This window comes from Anas acuta, chromosome 15, assembly GCF_963932015.1.
Source record: "Anas acuta chromosome 15, bAnaAcu1.1, whole genome shotgun sequence".
NCBI classification, from domain to species: domain Eukaryota; kingdom Metazoa; phylum Chordata; class Aves; order Anseriformes; family Anatidae; genus Anas; species Anas acuta.
In genome coordinates, this window is record NC_088993.1 from 5,177,186 (window position 1) to 5,196,748 (window position 19,563).

At 39.4% G+C, this 19,563-nt stretch overlaps 1 protein-coding gene across 4 annotated transcripts in view; it reads right to left on the reverse strand.

Moving 5' to 3' along the window:
* Nucleotides 1–19,563, reverse strand: part of CRAMP1 (cramped chromatin regulator homolog 1) — a 43,293-nt gene that overhangs the window by 5,775 nt on the left and 17,955 nt on the right. For all 4 annotated transcript variants that reach the window (XR_011101661.1, XM_068699442.1, XM_068699441.1 and 1 more), the window contains exons 7-20: nucleotides 16,332–16,417; nucleotides 15,454–15,577; nucleotides 14,269–14,350; nucleotides 11,993–13,258; nucleotides 10,335–10,512; nucleotides 8,298–8,479; nucleotides 7,415–7,489; nucleotides 6,187–6,268; nucleotides 5,312–5,416; nucleotides 3,832–4,010; nucleotides 3,217–3,297; nucleotides 1,905–2,139; nucleotides 1,471–1,635; nucleotides 697–842 (exon numbers count right to left, since the gene is read on the reverse strand). Coding sequence is in view for 3 of the 4 variants with exons in the window: in XM_068699442.1 (XP_068555543.1) it covers nucleotides 697–842; nucleotides 1,471–1,635; nucleotides 1,905–2,139; nucleotides 3,217–3,297; nucleotides 3,832–4,010; nucleotides 5,312–5,416; nucleotides 6,187–6,268; nucleotides 7,415–7,489; nucleotides 8,298–8,479; nucleotides 10,335–10,512; nucleotides 11,993–13,258; nucleotides 14,269–14,350; nucleotides 15,454–15,577; nucleotides 16,332–16,417 (2,986 nt within the window). In the remaining variant the exon portion in view is untranslated. The remainder of the gene's footprint in view (nucleotides 1–696; nucleotides 843–1,470; nucleotides 1,636–1,904; nucleotides 2,140–3,216; nucleotides 3,298–3,831; nucleotides 4,011–5,311; nucleotides 5,417–6,186; nucleotides 6,269–7,414; nucleotides 7,490–8,297; nucleotides 8,480–10,334; nucleotides 10,513–11,992; nucleotides 13,259–14,268; nucleotides 14,351–15,453; nucleotides 15,578–16,331; nucleotides 16,418–19,563) is intronic.

The following is a 19,563-nucleotide window of genomic DNA, read 5'->3' on the forward strand; positions in this document are numbered from 1 at the left end:
TTGTTACTGTGAAGGCCCTGACTCCATTTTCTTGATGACTTCCCACAAGTACAGGAAGGAAGCTATTGAGTCCCCCACACCCTGAAGCCTTCTCCAGGTTGAAGCAGCCTAGTACCATCAGCCGCTCCTCACAGACAGAGGCTTCAGCCCGCTCATGATCCTGATGGCCCTCCGCTTATCTTGATCCAGTTTATCTACGTCTTTTCCCGTATCAGGGGCTCAGAACTGGTTCAAAATATTCTAGATATGGTCTCACAGCAATTCGGTAGAGTCAGATGATCGTTTTTCTTCAATCTACTAGCTATACTTAGGCTAAGACAGCCCAAAACATTGCTGTCTTTGCCGCCACAGCACATCTTGGCTCACATTCAGCTTGCTGAACAAAGTAGAACACACAACATAGAAAGATAAAAACTCTGTCAAAACAAAAATATGTCCAACAAGGCAAATACAACCTCCTCCAGCAAAAAGAGCCTGGGTCAAAGGTGCTCACAACAGTTTCATGCACCAGCCCTGGTGTAGTACACCCTCAGATCGTTTTGCATCTTTCAGTTAAGACTGAAACTTTGTTAAGCTACAGTGCAGATGTCAAAATATCTTTGCCTTAAGTATCTTGGGAAGGTATGATGGGTAATATTCAGTAACACTGCACTAAAAAAGGAAACAAAACCATCCAAATGAAATTCGATGACATACCTCTGCTACGTCTGCCAGAGATCGTGATACAAAAGAGTCCCGGGAGTTTCCATCCAGAAGGCTAGGTCCCAGTAAGGAGGTGCCACTGGCAGTCCCAACAGGAGTTGGCAACATTTTTCGTCCCTTTTCAGGGGAGATGAAACTTGCTATAAAGAACAGGAACATCAGTAAGTCACTGCACTGAAAGTTTGCAAATGGGAGGACAAATAGAAGAACAAGGAAACTGCAAATGAAGGATGACTACCCATTTCTTCTATCTCCTAAAATTTACATGTTGCCAGTATGAACACCATCAGCAGATTGCTAAGAGTACAGACTCATTACACTTGCCTCATTAAGTGTTAGCTCAAAAACCAACCAAAGAAGCAAACAAAACTAAACAAAACAACAACCCAAAAAATAAACTCAATGATCTCATCTCTGAGATTAGGCTCACCAAACACAGCAAATTTCCAAGAGCAGAGCCAAGGGCATCTTTTCATTTTGGCAGAACAGCCAAAATATCTCAACTTAGATGATGAGTCAGGCTCCAAGCAGAGTACGAAGTACCACCAAAGCATTATTTACTGCAAGGTAAGGGCTCTTGCTTTAGTTTAGCAACAGGATCTTTGCAGGAACAGATTTATGAAGAGAAAGAAAATGCACTCAAAGGCAATGCCATACTAACAAGTAGTAAAGCAAAAAGTCCACAGATGTCCTACTAATTTGACTATTTTCTAAAGGAATCAGTTCTAATTATGCTTCTTTTTCATTTCCCTATGTACCAGCACTTACAAAACAAGCTGCTGAGAGACGAGTCTGTGGAGTCATTGGGGTACCACTGGGGATCATGGCTGGGAGAGGCAATCCAGTTCTGTTGAGGACTACTGGATGGGGACGGAAGACTTTTGGAGCTGTCACTACCATTCAGCTTTGCAGGAGAGAGAGAAACACCTTCACCTGTAAGCCAACATCAGGAATCACTGGTTCAGTCAATGAGGTTAAGTTACAGGACACTGCATCAATTTATGTTCAAAAAAAAAAAAACAACCAACCAAAAAAAAACAAATACATTAGAAAAGACAGGCCAGCCACAGTCGTATTTCCAACAGATATATTAAAAAAAAAAATAATCAAAAAACTGCTTTCCCAAATTTTCTGCTGATATGCACCATGACAAGGATTTTCTTTTAAGTTAACAGGAAGACTTCAGCTAAGCACAGACTTACTGTATTGCCCAGAGCTGATAGCTATTTCAATGATTGAATCACTGATTTGAGTGGCAGGTTCTCCTTGAGAAAGCACATCTTCAGGTGGTCCAGGCAGAGAGATATCCAAGAGAGCAGAAACATTGGGAGGAGAGAGCCGGGTACTGGAAGCCTCTGATGAGGGAAGTGGAGGAGTGGAAAGGCCATTTTGGAGGGGAGTCTTGGACAGTTCCGAGAGAGAAAGAACTGATGTGCCCTGTTACAAGAAACAGAGATAATTGCTCATGAATTTATGAAGAACTTGGATATGTCTGAAAAACTGCACCTTAACTCCTAAGCATTGGATTAATATCAGACTTTTAAAAACACTAATAACCAAACAGAATATATATATATTTTTTTTCCACGGATCCAAAAATACTTCAAAGTATTCTGCTCACTTACAGAAGAGCAATTGATCCCATATTTTGGATATCCACTTCTAAGGGTAATTCATATTCTTCTTATAAAAAATGTCTAAGTATGAACTGATACTCTTCAGCCCATATCCTGCCAAATCATCTGAAAAAAGTATGGGTCCGTAACACCTCAGAGGAATTTAATAGAGTCTACGTAACAGAAATAAGCATCCATACATAATAATAAAATGAACATGATTTTGAGGAATCTACATGATAGTTCTTAAGAATTATAATATTTGCTTTTGTATAGGCAAACAACCTGTAGCTTAGAGTAAACATATTTTAAAAGACTAACTCATTTCTCCTTATAGCCAGACTTCCCAAAAATCAATGGGCTTTTGTAAGGAGTCTAGATTCTACTACCCCTTAACAGAACTGTTTGATTTTTTTTCTGATGTAGTACAAAGTGAGTAATGTTTTGAAAACGTGATCGTCATTACTAGTTAGATGCCCTTGTTCCCCAGTAATCATACACCATTATTGCTGTTTTGTGGAAAGTGACAGAAGTCCTGCACGTGGGAAGGAACGCTTCCACGCACCAACATATTCCAGGGTCCCACCAGCTGGAAAGCAGCTTTGCAGAAAAGGACATGGGTGTCCTGGTAGATGTCAAGCTGAACATGAGTCAGACATGTGCCCAAGTCAGAGCTTGTCGGATTTACTTTGCTTTTTTAGAGAATGTCCCCCACATAAATTTAAACAGCTTTCCTGACATTCTTTCTTTAAATTTACTGTGATGGTAGACTTCCATTCCTACAAAACAATAATGATGGTATACAACTACTGGGGAACAAAGGCATCTAACTAGTAATAGCAGTGGTGTTTTAAAACATTACCTATTTGATACAGCTTTCTTTCAACACATACTCTACCTGGAAACCATCAGCAACTGCCTCCTGCTCATGCCGTGTTGGTAAGCTTATAAACGGAACGCGACACCCAGGGCCTGAGCTCTAGAAACAACAACAGGAATCATGTGAGTGAAACTTTTATAGGACATGGTGAAAATATAGTTGGGGAGGTAAGAGACAGGTGCATATCACTATTTATGCATGCTCTTTCTATATACCCCACCGTTCAAAACAGTCCGTTAACTGCCTGAGAAAATGACAGAGACAAACGTGTATCAGGATCTCAGTAAAGGAGGCTAGCAATGGGAAGTCAGTTTCAATTCCAAATGCAGCCCCGAAAGTTCATGTTTTGCCCCCAGATTCCCTTCTGAGTCACTGTCTCTTGATATACCACTGTTCCTTTTTAAGCCCAGATTTCTGAATGACCAACTTCAACAGTCTAACAGTTGAAAGGTATTCTATGGGATAGAAATCTGCTCAGCACAGTGATGATTTGATCCCTTAAACTCTAAATACATGTGTTTAACGGCAAGCCCCAGGCGAAGGCTCACTGGAGAATCATTACTAATACAGCTTTCCACACAACGGAAAAGCAAGACATTTAGCTCCTTCAAAAGGCATGATCAGGGGACTGACCTCCACTGTGGTGATGGAGCCTCCGTTCTGATGCGCTGCTGTTGACTCCTGTCCTGTTACTACCGTGGTCACTCTGTCTGGCGACAACGGAGATACACCTGGCAAACCATCTGCATCCAGGACAGGCACGGGGCTACCAGGGATTATACCAGCACTTTTAGCTGCCAAGTCAATAGCACCTTTTGTGAAACAAACAAGCAAAAAACACATTACAGGTCTTTTACTCACACAATTATTTTGTTGTGACTCTTCTAAAAAATATTTTTAAAAATATTGGCCAGCAAGTCAAAACTTAATACATGCAAGAAGCAAGCATGGTTATTATACAATCAGCTATCTCAATTGTTCTTCCTCACGAAGTGCAACTTTTCTTTTAGCTGAACATTTGTAATTCTGCCCTGCTCCAATCAGCTACATCAAAACAGTTTAGAGAAACATCCCAGTTCTCCTCCTTCCCACTATTTGTAACATTTTTTTTTGTCATGAAAATATTTAAGTTGTTGGTTATGAAATTCCTAGAAATGTCCTATGGTTTAACAGAGAAACTTTAAAAACAACATAGTCTTATTTTTATTTATTTTTTTTTATCTTGCCTTTATCAGCAGTTCAGCCTCAATATATAAACTTACGTTGTTGCAGGGTCAATGTCACACAGAACTTTTAAAATCTCAAGATTTTAAACTTTTTAAAAGTTTAAAAGTGTTTTGTTTTGTTTTGTTTTTTTTTCCCCTCAAGATTTTAAACTTTTTTAAAACTCAAGATACCTGAATCATAGAATAGTTTGGGTTGGAAGGGACCTCAAAGATCATCTAGTTCCAATCCTTCACCTCCATCTAGTTCCCTGTCCTGGCAGGAACACCTGCCATTAGATCAGGTTGCTCAAAGCCCCATCCAACCTGACCTTAAAGACTTCCGTGGATGGGGCACCACAGCTTCTCTAGGCAGATGTCTTCTCATCACACAGAATTGTCTAAGCCTGCTGTAAGCCACCAAGGCAGTGACTGCTTTCACCTCACCAATAGTTCTAATTGTGGGATCCCTTTCTTGTTGCAAGACTGTATTTGCTTGGGGTGCTCTGGCATTTTACTTTCTTGTAGAATTCATAATCCCATGTTAGTAGATATAGTGTTTATAATTTTATTTGAAAAGGGATCTTGACCTGTTTGAAAGTGGCCTTACAGAACAAAAGCAGAACAAAACAAACAACAAAATCACACAAGACATCAGCTGCAGTTACAAATTCTAAATCCTTTCTTAGCAAGCAGCTCAGACACAGCAAAGGAACCCAGTTTGGACTGTCCCACAACTGACTTCATCCTTTCTCCAGCCACAAAGCCAGCAAGTAAGACATCATTAACACGACCATTTTCTTTAACTTTAAAAGGCACTAACAATTTTTACACAGGAAAAAGAAATGAACAACATAACATCACACATACCATGAAAGACTAACTTTCATTCTTTTTAAGGAATGACTTACTAGACAGGTGGTTGGTAGCCTGTGTTGGAAGAACTTTGGGCACAATGGGACGAGAAACAGCAGCTTTTGTCAGTGAGGACTGGATCGGCCGAAATGAACCTCTCCCTGTGGTGAAGAATGAAATACCTCTCAAACAAATGAGATCTACCATCTTTAAAGCAGAGCACAACACAGTTTAGTGGAAGCAAAATAAATACATTTCAAGCAGCACTGAACTTCCATGAACGCAAATAGTGGAGACAATTAAACAAGACTTAAATAGTAATGCAAGCTAACCAGTGCCTTATCACAAAAATACAACAGCAAACTGTTAGTTGAAGCTGCTTTCCTCATTTTAAATGAGGGTAACTTTTAAGCTCTAGTGTTGATTTTGAGAGATTCAAGCTGAGATGAGACAGTATCTTGAGGCGTTGTTATCTTGAGACATCACGAGTAGTGTAACAGCAGGAAAGGACAAATGGGCAATATATTGCTTATACTGTATGAAATTTAAACAGTATCTCAGGTACTAGGAAAGGTTTATTACAAAATCTAAACAAATTATTACATCCTGTAGGAAAAAAAAATCTTATCTTAGTAATTTATTCCAAATTGTCTCCTTGTACAGACCTCCTCACTCTTGCCCATTTTCAATGATGGGAAATGGAAGAAAAATAATTCTACTGTAACCATGACTTGCTTAACAATGATCCAGGACAACAGTTCTGTCATCTTGCAGAAGTGACACAACCAATTGATAAATGACTTTGTGGTTTTGGAAGGATATTTGCCTCTTATTATATAACTTATAAGTTATTTCTTTATGCAGTATAAAGAGACACTTTCAAGTCCACCTCATGGCAGCATAAAGGTAACAGAAGATACGTGGAACTCACCTGTAATAGACGAGTTGGATAGGATAGAAAAAGAACAGACATGTTGGGATGGATTTCCAGATGGCCTGGGGAGCAGAGTTCTCTATGTGACAGAAAAAACAGTAAATCAAAACATATTCAAGCAGAGAACAGAGGGTAAAGCTGATCTTCTAAGGCACAGAAGTTCATGATACCTCCCAGAATAAGGAGCAGAGTATTTATACGGTGTGACTGTGCAATCTTGAAAAAGAAGCTACAGATAGGAATCATGTTTCCTCTGTAAACTACCATAAAAGAAAATTTCCACATGGATAATTCTCAGACAAATGTGAATTAAAACTAAATTCCTTTCTGATTATTCTTGCAGTAATTTTCTCTCAGTTATAATCTCTCAACAAGTTACAGAAGTGATCTTAAGGACTAGACTATGTACAAACTGATCTTCTGATCAGAGTTAAACAAGAATGAATTAAATAGGCAGTTGTATGTATTCGTGAAGTTTACAAACAAACGGAATTGCACAGGGTATTTCACTACCAGAAATAACCTCTATGTAATTTCTAGGTCTCCTACTCTTATACAAAGCAGAAGAGACCAAAGTGCATATTGACGCTTGGTAACTTCCTCTTCTCCAAACAAGTTTCCATTATTCTCTTTCTAAACTATTTCTTGTTCTCCACCTGCCACAAGTCCCTAGAACAGGTCTGTGGTTTCACAGTGCCAAGAATCTTTCCGCTAGGATTATAAAAGTAGTCTAAGTGAGTTTAATGCTTGCCAAACTCTTAAGATCCATGACAGAAGGCTAGTTCTCCCATACATCTCTTTGAAAATTACATTTTTCCCCCTGTAAGTCAGTGTTCTTTCAATATTTGGTTTTATTTCACTACAGTATTTATACCCATCCCAGTTTCACAGTCATTACCAAGTAGAAAGGTGGAAAAAACATCTAAAGGGAGTTGTTGCAGTAGCACTGACAGCTCTAACAATGACAGATCAGGATACCACATGAACATGCAGCTTGTGCCAGCAGGCCCAAACAGCAGTACCTGCTTTCAGATAAGGGTCTTTTTTATTCTTTCCCAAACTACCACACACACGAGACTACTACTGTTGACATTCCTCATACAGAGGATATATTATAGCTCGTTACGACATAAACATCTATTTCAGTTTAGCTCAAATCATTTTAACCTTACTGTTATCTACTCAAGAACAAAACAGGAATTTTGCACTTCCAAATTATTCTGACCTGTACTACTAACGGCTTCCGCAAGTGCCTGTTCCGTAACTTCCTTGGCTTTGGCAAGAAGAAGTCTGACTGCATCTGGAGAAGAACAGGAAATCAATTAGGAAGTATCCTAAGCAGGCAGATGCAGCATAAATTATATCCTCAAACCTCTTTTCAATAAAACTGTAACTACTAATTAATATACTGATTTGTTTCAAAGCGTGCAACATTTTTCTTGAAACTATCTTTAAGTTAAACATATCTCACTGGATTTTGGTATTTTACACTAACATATGTATCATTTAACTGAAAGCTCCTCAAACACAGTCCAGCAAAAGAAAAGCCTCATGGAATATGGAAATCCCATTTCCTTAACCCAAAAGTTAACACTTCAGATTCATATCCCAGAACTTCTGCTAGAGCAGGAACATTTTCCACTAGGAACATATTATTTTTTTCGTTTTATGGGGACAAAACTTTTTCCCCCAAAAAAGCCATTTCACTACTTAACTACTGTAGCTTGATATGAAGCCGTTACTGAGACTGTATGTATAAAAATAACTATTTCAATCAAATAGAGCAACATGGTTGTATTTAAAATCAGTTGCACAAGAAGAAGGGTATCAGCTTTGCCAAGTCTGGCAAACAGTTTACTGGAGCAAACTAGAGAGTGAAGCAGTTTCACCAGGTTGTGTGATGGCGTTCAGGTCTGAAGAGGTGATGACACTTCAAAGCATAATCATGTCATCAAAATCTAAGCTCAGCTGATACAGTTATGCTTAAACATCACCAGAAGCACTGCTTCATGAGGAAGCATTTTCTGATTAAACGAAAAACCTCTAATCCTACTGCAAGCCAGCTCAGGCACAGTATGCTACTTTCTTCATTTACTGATCTCACTTACACTGATTGTGTCTAAGTGCTGCCGGAAGGTCAGCTCTGCTTCTTTACTAGGCAAGAAGAGTTTCCCGTGGCGACTGTTGGGTGGTAGAGTTGTAGGAACTGCAAAGAGTCCACCATCAGCATCGGTGTTTCCAGAACTTGAAGGACCAGCCACCAAGAGAGGTCTAGGGAGGTTTCTCAAACCTAGAAGATTTCATCAGCAATTTAAATTAAGTGGAAACAAGAAGAAAGCAGCTATTTACTAACTGAAGGATCAGATGGAGAGCTAAGACACGGGTATTCTGGTTTTGCCACCATTTGCGACCTCAAACAAATCACAAAACTCTCAACACTTCAGTTTTCCCACCTGTAAACTGGCAATATTTACAGGCTTCACAAGGACAGCACAAACATTCACTTGCTTTGAAATCTTTGGATGAAGGGGTTTAAACGCAATTTTACACTACTAAAGGAAAGAGAATCTAAGCACACAGTTTTGAAACCCCGTACCAGCTTTGTTAACCAGCTAATCTGTTCAGTTTGTAGAAACACTTGAAGGTCCTTCTGCTCTGCAAATTATGTGTTTACCTGATCCACTCCTTTTGTAGGGCAAGATAATACAAAAATAGATTCATTCTACAATAAGTATGTTTTACTTAGACCTCTTCTCCTCCACCCCCCACCCTTAGTGTGGTAATTCAAAGTGCAACCTCAGCGAAATGATCCTGATGACAGAGAAGGAAAAGAGCAGGATCATTTACCAAAAATACTTTACAAAAGATAGAGTGTCTTAGAAATGTGTATGTCACATTAAATAATATCTGCTCTGAGTAAAACTTCTTTCACATTTAACTTCAAAAAACAAACAAAACCACGCTGTATTATTTCAGTACTGTGCAGGCATCCAGTTAGAATGAAAACCACTGCTACTGGTATGTGATTATGAGATAACTAAGAAGTGTACCTCTCTTCCACAGAAGTGCCTGCTTTAGTTACAATGCTGGGCTTCATTACAATAGACAAAAATGCCTATTTTCACACTCAGTATTACACCCGTGCTTGCTGTGGAGATAACAGTGAGGAGGCAACAGTCATCCAACTCACCCAGAAGCGGAAGAGGCAAAGTGGGCAATGATTCTCAGCAATGCCTGCTTCCTCCCTGGGCACGTGAACCACACAGCACAAGCTTGGGCCATCCTAACACAGAGATGGTTACACACAACACTATTCCAGAAGAGTTTTGAAGAACAAACTTCACTTGCTTGATAAATAAACAGGAGGTGTTATTATCCTCCTATTTAAAAAGGAAAATTGCCACCTGCCATTCTACACTGCTTGTTTGTTTTTTTCCACAGCATAGTTAAAATTACAGCATGCCAGAGGATCTAAAAAGCAGCTAAATGTAGAATAAGAATACATTTGTCTCTCCTGCCTGACCAGGAGTTAGAGAGAATTGTTCATACACAAGGTATTTTCTTAAAAGTCTGCAATGGGATGAACTAAAATTATCTAATGCTATTTTATAGATAACTATTATAGGCTATGTTCCACCACAGTTGTTTCGCTCTTTTCTAAATCTCTTTGCATGACTCTTTTTAACCCTTTTGTGTTTTTTTCTCTCCTGCTAGCTGTGTGCCTTTTGTAAAGCTACCAGTTTGTCAACACTTTCAGTTCTGTAGAAGACAATCTATTTACTTCATTTCCTACTGAGAAGGCCAAATCAACTTATCTTTATTAAAAAAAAAAAAAAGACAAAAATGAAAATGCAGGTTGTACCTACACAGACTTGGGACCTAAGTCTATGAGGGAATGTAAGCCTGAGCTGTGAGAGATTTTCTGGATTGTAAATGATATTATTGACACATAGTTTTTCAAGATTCAAAGAAATACTGAATTTAGGACAACCCTAAAGCAAATTAACATGTACCAATGTTCTTAAGCAATTAAATTCATAATAGCAGAACCCTCGTTCTCCCAGTGTTACCTTACTGGAATGCATTCATCACGTATGAGGCATTAATGGTCTGATCTCTTGAAATGTATTTTTATGAGCATTCACCTGAGGAGCTGGAAGCAGCACCAGGAGAAAAAGTCTTGTTGTTGCGAAGGGCAGACTGATTCCGCGTGCAGCCTGGACTTCTGGTGCTGACGGCAATCACCTTTCCTGGAGGAGTCAGTGACTGCTCCTCTTGAGTAGGCTTTATAGGTGATGTGGCAACAGAGCTCATCTCAGGGGTCTAAAAATGTGAGTACATTAAATGAATATTGTGTATTGTTACAATAAAAATGTGGTTAAACTCATTCTACTTAGGAAACATTAAAGGTGTTTTAGTGTGTCAAATAGCACTCTAACCAATACCTCCCAACGTCTGTGGAAGAAAGCTGAAATTCCTCCAGTGGGCATTTAGAAGTGTTAAATACCATTGATTCAATATCGTTAATTTACGTTACAACCACGTTAGCACCCAAAAAGCTTCTCACATTGTGCTGCACCACCCCAGGGGGGAAAAAAAAAAAAGCAGAGGTAAAGATGAAGATTTGTCACAGTAACAAAAGAGGGGTTGCTCTTAATTTAGTAGGAATTTTCCTGAACTCTAATAAACCAGAGACCTCTTCTGGATGGAAATACACCTGGACAAAAATATTTTGCTGTTAATTCTGATTGAATAAAGATGAACAGTTTGTAAAGCTTTTCCCATTCCCTTTCATATTTCATGCTATAACTCAAGAATTAAACCAGAAGCACATGGCAAGGTGCTTTACTGATTTTCCAGGCCTATCCAGTTGACTTCCTTTTTGTTTATATGGTTTTCTACAAAATGCTCCCTTTTTAAAAAATCTGTGTGTAACCACAGGCATAAAATTATCAACCTAAGCTTGACTGCAGTGCAATTTGCTACAGTTAATTTTATGCCTGTAATATTCATTTAAAAGAATGATCCCCAGAACAGCTGACCATTTTGGCTTTGTTACATATTATCTTGAGAAAGTTGTAGGGATCAAGACAAGCAATCCTTTCTCTGCTGAAGTACCCTGTGGCAAAAATATTATGGTTCGCATCATTATTTGATGAAACAGAGGTTTTAAGAGATGAAACTTTCAAAAAAAGTCTACAGCACTTTCAGTTAGGCAGTAAATACCCTCCTTTTCCCTTGAATGGGTATGTCACTCTTATGACATTCATTGCCACAAGATGTGTATCTACCTCTTTTTCTGAAATACAGAGTGTATAAAGTGATATTTGACAAATAAAGCAAAAGGTTACTTCTTTTTATTGGAATATATGTAATGATGCATATCTAAAGTAATGCCAATCTTTTCCAGGTGTATGACTTGGCTTTGATTAAGACAAAGTATGCTGAAGTGACAGGAAAACACTTGCAAATAATAACCACCTCATATCATGTTTTTTGTTTGGAGGATTAACATGAGAGAGAAGAGAAAACACCTACATGTCTGATCTTTTGAGCTCACTGTAATACTACTGAGACTCTGACTCATGCCAAACAAGAAACTAAAAGGCATGTTAGAAAAGCAGGTGCAGCACACTGAGGAAAAGTCTACCCTGTAGCAATCTGTTTTGATTTTCTTTTTAAACATAGGAAACTCCAAGATCTTGACATAGCTGGTCATTGATTTACTATGAAAACAGCAACAGGAATTATTCCCCAGATCAAGTAAGATTTAGCATATGGAGCATAAAGAAGAGCTACTTACTGGTTTGGGATTGACTTCAGTAGAGATGAGTTTTAAAAGGCAGTTTAGAAGTCTCTGCTTGTGAAAAGTGGTACATGCAGGAACAGCACTTGATTCAGATGTTTGCTCCCTAGCATCCTGGGTTTCTGGCTCCAAGACAGCCAACCAGTCATATTCCAGCTGCAACTTGTTCGGTTTGCCCATCATGAGGTAGACTTCAGCCAGCGTAAGGCTCTCGGAAGTTCGTAGACTCCATCCTTCTTCTCTGACTTGTTGAGAGAGCCGGCTCGGGTCATCCTTGAGAGACTTTGTACTAGATTGTCCCTGAGGTGGAGGTGGAAACGAGGAGCTCAGCTTCTCTTGAGAATCCTCCGTTACTGCATCTGTTATCTCCTTGGTACAAGCATCGAGCTGCTGACCCTGGCTGTGGCCAGCCTGAGCTTCGCATCTGGCTGGGCCACTGCTGGGTGAAGCCACACCACCTCTCAGCAGCTGTGAACAGGACTCAGATGTCTCTGTGCTCCTCCCGCTTGGAAAAGCCACGGGAGAAGTATCGCCAGCTGCTGGAGCAGAGTCCTTCCCATGCGGTTTGTCTGTGCAAGAACATTTCTCTGGGACAATCAGATCCTGACAGGACTTCATGTACCGTGGGAATGGATCGAGCAGAGAGAGCTCCTCGACATCAGGGATCTTACTGCAAGCACAAGCTGTGCTGCACGATGCTGGTACAGTTGCTTGGTCACCAGCCAAGGCCTCCCTGCCTTCCACACAGAAGGCCACTGAGCTCAGCTTCTCATGGTCCCCTCCTGGATCTTGAAGTCCAGAAGGTGGTTTGCTGAGGGAGTTAGTGATGCCAAGATTTGAGGCTGTTCCTTCTGCCAGAGCAGCCTCTGGGGAGCCATCTTCAGTGCCTGCAGGAGCCTCAGCTGTGGCATGAGGGGTTCTGCTTGATTCTGTAGTGCTCTCTGCCCTTCCAACGCTCTTACCTTCTGTTCCCCGCGTGTATTTTAGTTGTCCCCTAGCTGTTCCCTGACCACTCTGTATACCTAGGATTTGTGCAGGGGGCAGTAAGTGAGAGTCTTTTGTGTTCTGTTTGCATTTGCCAGTTTCCTGCCAATGCACTGTGCAGAAAGCCTTGGAGTGAACCACTCTGGCTACCCCAGGCAGTGGAGTGAGTGTACAATTCTCTCCTGGAAAGAGATGGAGCATCACCTTCTCCTCTGAGAAGCTACCTCTTGATTCTGAGTCTCTGGAGTCTTGAAGCTGCCGTTCCTCTAGTGTTTTACGCTAAAAAAGATGTGTTAAAGACTACAACCACCATCTGTCCCCTCATAACAAGTATTCGATGGCCTATTTTGCAAGTTAAGTTAGTAGCTGATCAAGGATATGTTCTCTATTCAGCATAGATATAAGGGCTCTGATCAGAAATTAGTCTTGCTGTGTTGATAAGGACTGTATAGAAAACACAGGCACAAACTAAATCTACGGTCCAGAAAAAAAATTACTAGTCTCTGCTTCAAACAGCATTGCAATAGGAAAAAAAAATTCTTGCATAGTGAAACAGACTCCCCTTTCTGCACAATAGCCTTCATTTCACATATTTTGGCATCTTTCAAAGTTCAAGTGCTATGTGAAACTTCTTCCAGGCTCACAAATTAAAGAAAGATGCCTGAATTAGAGGACTAAGAACAGGATACAGCATACCAGTCAACAGGAAAATACACGGCTGTTATCTCACAGCTAGTCTCACAGGTCTGCTTCTACTCCTTGAATCAAAGCTCAGAGGTAGGAATATCTCTGTAACGAGTTCTGTGGCTCAGACAGCATATAAAAACTTAACAGGCAGCAGCAGCTACCTAAAGAAGAAGCAAATGTTCATTTGTTGAAGCTGCGTACAGCACGTGGAAAGATCCATTCCCAATTTCCTTGCTCAAACTGTAAATCATCAGTTATTATCCAAGCTTCTACAGTGCAGTCACCCATCTGTGCTGAAACACACCACGCCCACTTTTTAAGGCAATGAAATAAAGGCAGGGAGCTTCACTTATTACTAACTAGTTTTTCAGAGGACCACAACAGAGAAGAGTTGAGGTAAAAGTGAAATCCTGCACAATTTTCCACAAAAGACTCCTTCACATTAGTGATGCTGAAATGCTGACCTCTGTTATTATTCAAGCATGAACTGGTAAATTTGTTAGGTAGACTCACATTTCTGATGTAAAGCTGAACCTAGAATGGGAATGGAATTGCTTCCAGGACAGAGCACACAGAATAGAGACTAAACAAGAAAAGGATACGATGCGTACTTCATGGAGAGCCCACTTCTGCTTCAGGAACTCAATGAGGCTGGAGACCTTCCGATGCAACTCCACAATCATCCTGTATGCAAGGTAAAGCAGTGGAACAGATAAAAATGTCAGCAGAAATTCAAATCAGACCCCCAGTGCTAGAATAGGAATTAAGGGAAGAAACTGGCATTCTGTGGCACAGAGAGCACAGCTACCACTCCCAAACTGTAAGAAAATAAAACAACGCAACAAAAAAATACTGGCAAAATAATGGCAACATTAAAATGTAACTCACAACTGTGAATGATCTGAAAGCCTATCAGACAAATCTGATTGCTGTGACTCAAGATACTAGTTTCTCCAGATGCAAGAAGATGAGAAAAGATGGCAAGATTTCGCTAACCTGCAGTACTGCAAGCAAGGCACAAAGCTATCAAATGAAATATACAAAAAGGAGGACAAAATACTTTTACTTTTTTGCACTGAAAGCATTTTGCAAAGTAAACATTACACTGCAAACCTTCATTCTCCTCTCTGCATGGTATTTGGTCACTATACTGAAATGTGCTATTTGAAAGAGAAATCAGCATCACAGGGGCCTGGTAGTTTTCTGCCCTGAGTTTTGGACCAGCCACAAGTACTAAAAGGAAAAAACACTGATGACACTGGAACAACAGCACCAACTACATTTTGCAGGGGGAATTTAAGCTAAGTATCTTCCTTCTTGCTACCATTGTGTTGCATTTGACATATTTAGACTCCCAGCCTAAAAGGAGAGAAGGCACCTCCAACCATCGCTTCACATCCCTTCCCCATGCCTCTGTCACGTGGTACGTTCAGTACAAACTTCAGTAGCACTAATGCTGCACGTCTCTGTTCTACCTGCACTCTGACACCTGGGTGGAAACGGCACCAAGTACATTCATCTCCAGCTCCAGTGTCTCCTATCATTACTCAAATCTAAAGGTATAAAGAATAATGGTAAACTAAATATCAAGTTCGATATCTCACTATCTAAACAAATCATATGCTCTGGTTGTACAAAGGCTTCAGACTAAGTACATTTAGGCAAACTGCATCATCAACTGCACCATCTAGATCACAAAGAGAACCCTGAAGGGACAGCAAGATGCTAGAACACTGTCCCTGTATTTCACTGTTCTATACTGAGCACTAAAATCAGCTCTTCATTACCTAAGCCGTGGATTCTGGGCGAGACTCTGCACTCGAGCCCATGCATGATTATTTCGTGGCTGCAACTCCACGGGAACCTTGAGAGGAAGACGTACTGGCTTCTGGTCCTCTTCATCACTAATGCCTGAAGGGAGATAAAGCACAAAGGTCAAAGAAAGGAAAATTCAGGCAGAATGCTATATGCTCAATTACATGGAAAAAAAAAAAAAAAAAGCATCACAGATATCAGCACCATCTACAGATGCCTTAGGCAACCCAGCTGCAGCCATGGAGGGAACTTGCTTCCTTAGGTTAACTCCTGTTGCAATTCCCCCCCCCCCTTCCCCAGCCACTGCAGTAGTACTAGAGGCTCCCAGCTGAGCAAGCACCGTCAAAATCAGGTTGCTGGAAACTCCAAACAAGTACAATAGTAAAATATTTCAGATCTTTAAACTACACTGATTCTACTTATTGAGGGAGGGAGAGAAAGAGAAGTCACACAGCTGAACAGGAGAAGGTTATTTTTTATTTTTTTTTAAATGTTCAGTGCTAAACAACATACTGCTCTTTATTTACTGGCACAGGAGGAAGACTAATTTTGGAATATAGTGAATGGAAACCTGGCAAAGCAGTAGTGATCTTGTCCCGTGTAGCTGTTTCTTCTGTAATTTCACTAGTACTGTACACTAAGAATTAAAGAGCTCAGTGGATCTTAAAGTTAGTGGGATTACACAAACTAACGGGATTATGTAAAAACAATGGGGACGTATTTGTGCCCAATACAAATGCAAAACAGCACAAATTCCCCTGCCAGTGATGCACACATCAAAACAGGCCTACTCTCATATTCTTCCAGCCATCTGTTAGAACTCTTTCACGTTTCAGCATCTTTTACTTACCATCTGGATCACAGAGTTTCTTCAAAGCCCTGCACATTGGAGCTTTGATACGAAGGTTTCTGCCTTTGTAACGAACAGTTGTAGCCCTGGATATATTGAAAGAGAAGTATTTACAGGCACCATTACCAAAAGTTTGGGAATATGTATCTATCAGTGACACACAGTCAAATACAATCATCTCTATAGAAATGAACAAAGACATTTAAGGATTTATAGTGCAGATTCACAAGGGCATAATAGAAAAAGAGGGCAGAAATAGAAAGGGCAAAATAGAAAAACAGTTTGAAGTTTTTAAATGGTCTTCCAGTGGTACAGTGCTTTACCAGATGCTTATCTATGGTATTTCTTTAATTGTTTGTTTCCTTTTTTTAAACACTCATCCACAAATCCCATAAGTTTACAAAGATACCCAAAACTATTTATGTTTTGTCTACTTTTTTTTTTTAATCAAATGTAAAAAAGGTTGCAAAAACTAAGCTAAATAAAAATTTTTCACTCCTAGAAGTGAAACGAAACAGAAACCTTTTCTCTAAATCTATTTAAATAGGTTCCTGAGCAGTTCTAACACACTGCCCCAAAGCTTTGTTTCTTGTTACGTATTCTAATCACACAACCCAGACACATATCATTACAGTAATAAAAAACTAGTAACAAAGACTGGTCAGGTAACGATTCAGATTCTCCATAGTTTCTAACCAAGTTCATTTTTCACAGTTGCCCAACTTAGTGTTTTTGAAAGCTTCTTTAAGCAACTTGTGTGGGCCAGTGTTGTCTTAAGCATGCTGAACTACTCAGATCAGTTACAAAAGCTGACAGAACAATTCTTACATTCCCCTTGGACTTAAAATACCTAAACTTTGATCTATTTTCTGAAATATCGCTGATTCATGCAGCTGCAAACTAAAGACTATCCACTAGCCTGATCTTACAAACTGTCAAAGTTTTGAAGACACAGAAGCACAGCACTGAATGGCCTTAGCTTCACTAACCAAAAAAGGACGTTTCACACAAAGATTCTGCCATTATATTAAATAACCAATTGATTTAATTTTCAAGCGCTCTTTACTACCTGTGACCGTGGTTGTAAGTTTAACTAGGAATATTTTCAACATGGTTTTGCTATGAGCATCTCAGTCATTTTTTCATACACCAGACAATTATTATAGAAAGCCTGAGTTGATGTGTAACACAAGAAATACAAACACTGAATTAAAGTCAGTAATTCCAGGGTCTAGACTCATCCTGCAAACAAACTGCCAGACAGATCCTCATAGTTTTAGCTTCTCTTGATCTTTCTTACCAATCTAATTATGCTGATGTTTACCTGCTTCAGGAGTTATCATGTGTTCACATTCCCTATTCTTACTTTCTGAACAACCACTTCCATAGTGACAAACTGCACAGACTGCATTATACTTAGAGGGAGAGGAGTATCAGACTTGAAAAAAAAACACGCTAGGAACTAAAAAAAAAAAAAAAAAAAAAAAGAACTGCTTACAAATAGACAGAGTGATCACAGAATTCTAATGCCACCGAGAGAGATGGAAGGAAAAAGTTTTATATAATGGGTTACATGCAATTTATAATGGGTTATGTGCAATTTATTTGCTTGAGAAGACACAGGGCTGCCCTGCACATGTAGGGAATTAATTCAGAGAGTGCAAGCATACTGGTGCTAATGAGGATGAAAATGTGAGCACGTTTTCTTGCACAGTTTATGCCAGTATGAACAACAAAGTTTCCCAACAACTAGGGTAAGAGATGCAGGAGAACAAAGGAAGCACCAATGAGTCTTCCACATTGTAGAGAAAAAGCCTACGCAAGAGCAAGTGTTTCTGAACTGCCCAAGAATGTAAAAATTTATAAACACTCTACATTTTGGGTAGAAGATGATTAGTAGTAATATTTTCAACCAGAAGGATTCTGACTTTCAAAATGGTTTGTTACAAAACTGGATTTTTTTAGAACAAACAGTTAGAGTGCATACAAATTATTAGCCCTCATAGGCAATTTAATTACAGTAACTCAGGCCTCAATAATGTCAAGTGCTAGATTAATACTATAGCTTGCTAAAAATCTCCTTTACTATGGTTTAGACTATTTAGATGACACAGTACTAGAAAAGCTCTCCAGTACAACAAAGAGGGACCAAAATGACTGCCTATAACCTGAACACTAGATGTACAAAAAGTTAACTTCTTAGGGAAAGAAGGCTCAGTCTGGGTCATTTTAATGGATAATTCAAATTTAAGCAATTTGTTTAAAATATTATTTCATTATATGAAAAAAAATTACTGGTAAGATTTTCTAATTTGTACAAAGCCCAAACTAAATGAAGATTTCTGTTCTAATTTCAAACTCTGTAATTAACAATAGAATGAACAAGTGATTTCAAAAACGACGACATTCACGACCTGCAACACAACAGCACACTGTACAGAGTGCAGCTCTCAGGAGAATGAAGCCTAGTAACTGTAAGGCACTCACTTGGGAACTCAATTTGTGAGCAATGAAGGTACAACAAAAAGTAGCCAGTTTATGTAAAGTGAAGTCAAGAAGTCAGCAGCTCTCTCCTATTTGCAGTAAAGTTCACTTCATTAATAATTTGCTACAATAATGTACCCTAGAAGGACTAATGCCAATAATAAAAAGGGATCTGTAATAAAGAAAATGATGCTGTTTTCAAATCTCTTCTGAAGACATGTTCAGGACAAACCGATGTCTGCTGAGCAGCTACAATTTGGAAGAAATTAAGTTTAATGATCACACACCTTAATGACAGCTGTTGAAAGATACTTCACTGTAGAATCCACAGACTATAAAAGCAATGATGCTTAGAAAAAAATGCCCAATTATCAGAAAATTCCCTCATTTTGTGTAGTATGGCAACTTCTAAACAGTTCTGTATTCTAAAACTACATTGTCATCAAAAAGGAACCCCCACTGCCCATAATTCATTCTTGAAGTGAAAGAGACTACTCATCCTCAAATGAAGTAGATGCAGAAGTGACTAGAGGGCTGTGGCCTACAGCACACTGGAACTGCTGGTGCATGTCTGAAAGTCAGGATTCAGGAGCACTGTTGGCAAAACTTTTGGAGATGAACTATATTGAACTATATTCCCTATACTTAACATACTTGTAATGCCATAACTTCTGTAAAGAATCCTCTTTTAATGAATTTCTTAAAGCTCGCCTATCCTTTCTAACTAATTAATGGCTTCATGGAAAAA